This window comes from Corvus brachyrhynchos, unplaced genomic scaffold (assembly GCF_000691975.1).
Source record: "Corvus brachyrhynchos isolate BGI_N302 unplaced genomic scaffold, ASM69197v1 scaffold125, whole genome shotgun sequence".
Lineage (NCBI taxonomy): Eukaryota > Metazoa > Chordata > Aves > Passeriformes > Corvidae > Corvus > Corvus brachyrhynchos.
In genome coordinates this window covers 1,148,873-1,153,889 of record NW_008238342.1, presented here as the reverse complement: position 1 = coordinate 1,153,889, position 5,017 = coordinate 1,148,873, and the positions used below count along the sequence as shown (strand labels likewise).

At 54.5% G+C, this 5,017-nt stretch overlaps 1 protein-coding gene across 2 annotated transcripts in view; it reads left to right on the top strand.

Moving 5' to 3' along the window:
- ACSS2 (acyl-CoA synthetase short-chain family member 2) overlaps positions 1–5,017 on the top strand; it is a 31,966-nt gene that overhangs the window by 18,595 nt on the left and 8,354 nt on the right. Inside the window, exons 5-8 of one of the 2 annotated variants that reach the window (XM_008634369.2) lie at positions 444–519; positions 1,412–1,526; positions 3,081–3,119; positions 4,864–5,001. In XM_008634369.2, the coding sequence (XP_008632591.1) occupies positions 444–519; positions 1,412–1,526; positions 3,081–3,119; positions 4,864–5,001 (368 nt within the window). The remainder of the gene's footprint in view (positions 1–443; positions 520–1,411; positions 1,527–3,080; positions 3,120–4,863; positions 5,002–5,017) is intronic. The other variant, XM_017735140.1, reaches the window with a different exon arrangement.

Below are 5,017 nucleotides of genomic sequence, written 5' to 3'. Positions count from 1 at the left end.
TTCCTGCTGCAGCTCCCAGCCTTGTAAAGCAAAGGGTCAAGAATGTGGCAGTCGTTGCATGTAAGCCCACTGCATTTCCCCAGCTGTTTTTCCAACAGTGCAAGAAATAGTATTTTTGTAAATTCCCATGGCATGAAACGGACCCACTAAACTGCAATCTGTGTTCTGGATGCATTGGATTATTTCCCACAGGATATTCCCAAGAGATTTGTCAGGTCAAACTGGGACCGCTCCCAGAGAAGGAATTCCACCGTTTCTTTTGGCATCAGTTTCTCTAGGCTAAAAAGGTGCATCAGGAAAGCTTTCCCATCAACTGCTTGTCTGCTTCCCCTCACTCCAGTGCATGAGCTCTGCTCTGCCCTCCTGCAACTGCTTGTTGCTCCAGCTGTCCCAGGCTGCCTTGGCTGGGAAGCCCCTCTGATGTTTCCCTCACCATTTTGCAGATGCCTTTTATCGAGGGGACAAACTGGTCAACTTGAAGCACATCGCAGATGAAGCCATCCGGAAATGTAAAGACAGGTAAGTTTGGATTCCCTTGTAAAAAAGGCCATTGCTGCCAGAATCTGCTCCTGCACAAATGGGAGTTGTCATAGGTGGGCAGACTCTGCAGCAGGTCTGACACCAGCAGTCATCAGATGTTACAGAGAGGGAAATAATCATGGCAAAATGACTTTGCCAAGCTTACAGACACAGCATCTGTGTAGCTTGTGTGAGACTGAATGTGGGTTTGTGTGTTAGAGCAAACATGGAAATTCAGGGCAGATAGTCTGCACGTTAGAAATTTGAACTCTTTAAGAAAACCTAAGTCTTTATGTCTGTAAAAATAGGTACCTGGGAGGACAGAAGTTGATCCTGAAGCTGGGAATTAACTGGTGGAGACTGTGTTGATACTCTGACAGGGTTGAAGGGAAATAAGATCATTCTGTCAGTGTTTTGTAGGCTGTCTTTGCCCTCATGAGGGGGCAAACACCTACGCCTTTCCTTGGTGTATAATCAGGCTTTGGAAGCCTTTACTCCCTCTGAGATAGTCAGTCATGCCTAGGGGTTGGAGCAGCCACCAGTATCTCCTGGTAGGAGGGCTTGTTCCTGGTCACAGGCAGGCAAATTTGGGATTTGTAAGGACAGCAGTGTCCTTGGAGAGAGACTTGTGGGATCCCCACTTTCTCCCCAGGAATCACACCTGATAAATCCCCAATAAGTTGTGCACAGACTGTTCCCGCTCTCTGAGCTGTTCCTGTGGCTGGTGTCCTTGGAAGTACATGGTGTACCTGCAATTTGCATGGCAGCAAATTCTCCAGCTCAACAAAAGCAGCTCCAGGCTCCTGCCCTGCCTCCAGTGCTGCCTGTGAATCTCAGGAAGGGCTGGCTCAGCCCCTGAGCAGCCCAGTGTGACAGCTCCTGCCTTTTACAGGGGATCCTCTTTGAAAAAGTGCATCGTGGTGAAGCACCTGGGCAGGGAAGAGATAACAGTGGATGGGACCTGCAGCAAGTCTCCCCCTCTGAAAAGGCTGTGCCAGGATGTGCAGGTGTGTTCCTGGTGGGATGAGACAGGGGTTTTATTGCCATGGGCCTGAGACTAGCAAATGGATCAGTGCAAAACCACTGCAGTGATTCCCTGGACGCTCCTGTTCTGACTCCTGTTCCTGTTTACTCCCCTTCTTACTGATGTTGCAGTGTGAGTGGTCTGAAAAACGGTTCCTTTTCCTTAACAAGATCCTCTCCTTGCTGCTTCCTTTAACACCCTCACCAAGCTGCCAGCCCACAGGACCCCTGGGTACATCTTCCAAAGCCACTAGGGACAAGATGCCCATTTTCCTCTGCCCAGTACAAGGCTTTTCCTTCCTAGCCCTTTGTCTCTCTCCCCTTTTGTGCAAAGACCAGTGCTGTGCTGCACTGTAGCTGTGACATGGGAAGCAGGAGAGGAAACCCAGGAGATCTGTGCTCGTGGCATGGGCTCAGTGCAGCCCCCCAACAGGGCAGCAATCCTCTGCTGAGAGCAGTGCAGGGTGTGTGCAGCTGGCACAGGGGCTCTGTCAGCTCTCAGGCTGGGGCTTTCCCTTGCAGCTGAAAACAGATGAAAGGATGTGGGCCAGAGGCATGTGGTGAGATGGGGCTGGAAGGAGGAGAAGGTGGTGTGGAGCTGTGGCTGCCTGCTGCTCTCCTGAGGCTGCTGAGCAGCCCCGCTGTGCCCAGCCCTTACCTGCTCCAAAGGCAGGTTACTTTCAGCTACCCCACAGCTCCAAATCTTGCAACATTGTCTTCTGTCCCTCTGTGTTGGAGGATTATTTGCACTGAGTTATCCCCAGGCTGCTGCTGGCTCAGAAATGGGTTGTGTTTGGGGAGTATTTGAGCTTTAGACTCTGCTTTCAGGAGGAGTGGTCTGTGCACTTCCCTGGAACAAGAAGTCCAGCAGCTTCTCTACCTTCGAGTTACTTTTCCTCGTTCAGCTGTGTTAATTTTATTGGGGTGTTGCTCTGTGTTTGACAGCCTGGCCATGTTCCTTGCCCTGCTCTGCCCCTTCTCTTGTGAGGGCAGGGTAGATGCAAGGGAATGGGAAAACAGGGGCAGACCAGAGTTCCTGTGTGAGGTTTCCCTGGCAGAGTGGTTGCAGGGCAGCCTGTCCCTGTGCTGGTTCCAGTAGGTGAGGTGAGGTTGTTGTGCAGAATGTCCTGGGGGGTGGCTGGAGGGTGTCTCTTACCCTTTGGCTCTCTCTGCTCTACTTGTTTGGACACTTTATTAAGGATTCTTTCCCTCGTGGATGCATTTTTACTGTGCCATTGGCTTGTGTGAGGCTATTGGATGGTCTGTGGGCTGTGTGCTGGCTCTGTGCCTCTGTGCCAGCCATGTGCAGGAAGTGGCCTTGGGGACTTATCCTGGAGGCACTCAGGGAAGGTGATGGAAATGGGCAGGCTTCTGCTCACAGGGCATCTCCTGGCCTGGCCCTGGATCTGAGCGTTTTCCAGGCTGCCAGGGTGATTTCCCAGCATCCGGGCCTGTGGGCTTCCAGCTCCCTGCTTGCAAAGCCCAGTGTGGATCCTCCGCTTCCCAGATTTCACACCCTCTTTGTGGATTTTTAACAGGAAAAAAAGACTGAAAGCTCACAGAGACTCCATCCCAAGGTATTTACACACAGCACTGCCTTCCTCTTTTTGGCACCTCCTCTCTGCTTCCCATGCAGCTCCTCACCTCCCCTAACTGGTCTGGCTGCAGGGCCACACGTGCCCTCCTAACCGGGCTACCAGCAGCTGCATGTCAGTGACAGACCCCACCCAGCTTGCCAGAGCTGCCCACAGCGTGGGGTGAATGCAATGCCACCAGTGCTTCCAGAAGCAGACCCACATCAGTGACCCCTGGGCACAGGCCAGCGTGCTGCCAGGGGATTGCAGAGCCTCTGGGATGCAGTGTCAGCATCCAGGTCAGGGTTTGGCTCTCTGCCCATCAGCAGCAGCTCTCACAACGCACTTCCCTTTGCAGGGAAGCTGGCAGGGGTCACCTGCAGCTTCCTGGCCACAGGCAGCAAACCTGGAGCTCCAGAGCCAGCATGTGGACTCTGCCTGCCTCACGTGGCTTCTGGAACCCCAGAGTGGGCAGGCAAAGACACACAGTGCCATGGGGCTGACCTCCTCCCTGGGGCACTGGAGGCTGAGTGCTAAATCAGGGATCCTTCAAGGAGGGATGCAAGAGAAAACTGCTGGATGCCCTTGGGCTTGTTTACCTGGTGCCTTGCTGGGACCTTGCTGGTGGGACAGAATTGTGGAAACTGCTTTCCCAGGTAAAACCAGGAGCCCTGGGGGTCCATGAAGGCTTTCCAAGTGGGCCCAGTTGTGCCAAGCTGTCAAGCAGCTGGTGTCCCGGGCACCACATGTGTGGGAGCTGTGTGCTGGGCTGTGGGGTCCTGGTGCCTCCAGATGTCAAATGAGCATCTTTAGGGCTGCACAGAGTCATCCTGCGCCCCCGTGGCTGCTCTCTGTGCACCCCAGCTGAAGGAGCTGTGGGGAGTCTGGCGCTGTGAGGAGGAAATGTGCAGGAGTCTGGGTCAGGTGCCTGCCCTCACAGAGATGGGAGAAGTGAAGGTCTGAGCGGAGTCTGGGGCATGTTCCCTGCACAGCTTCCCTCAAGCTTCTCTGAGGAAAGGTGAGAAGGTCAGGGAAGTTAAGTCTTGCCCTGAGCAGTGACACCACCCTGGAGAGGTGGACAGCCAGAACAACCTTCAGGGTGAGCTCAGCCCATCAGCCTCAGGTGTTGGTGGCTCTGTCACAGTTCTGGCATCTTCAGTCAGCCAGCGCTGGGTGGCTCTGCACTGGTGCAGTCACTTCTTACCAGGGTAGTTATTACCTAAAAACCCAGAGAACAGATTTTTTTGGGAGGCCTGCAGGGCCAAGCAGTGTGATCCCACCACGCTGCTGTTTGTCTCGGGCCGTGCTGCTGTCAGGATCCCCACAGGTGGCTGTGGGACAGGTGGCTGTGTGGCTGTGCTTGCTGCTTCGCTGTGGGACTGCAGTTCAGGGCAGCCCCACAGGGCAGGAGGAGCCTGTTTGTGGGAACAGCCCAGAGCAGCTGCTACTGCAGGGCCTCTCCTGGCTGCTGCTGCTGCCCACGGGGATTCATCGCCGTTACCTGCAGTCTGGACACTCTGCTTCAGGTGTTGCAGGCAGACTGTGTTTAAAGGTTTTCCTCATGGCTGTGGGCTGTGAAAAGGAGCTTCTGGAGTGGGAGCTGCAGCTCTGGTGCATGGTTTGCAGCAGGCTGTGCTGTGAACATCTCCCTCGGTGGCCCGTGAGGGGGGCGAGGTTTGGGTTGTTCTCCTCATCCCCCTTCTCTTGTTTTTGGACAAGCCTGTTTCCAATCTTGTGCTTTCCTCAGGCCCCCTGGAACCCAGATGTGGACGCGTGGTGGCATGAGCTGATGAGTGGTGCCAGCACGGAGTGTGAGCCCGAGTGGTGCGACGCCGAGGACGAGCTCTTCATCCTCTACACGAGCGGCTCCACTGGAAAACCCAAGGTGTGCTCCCAGCTCC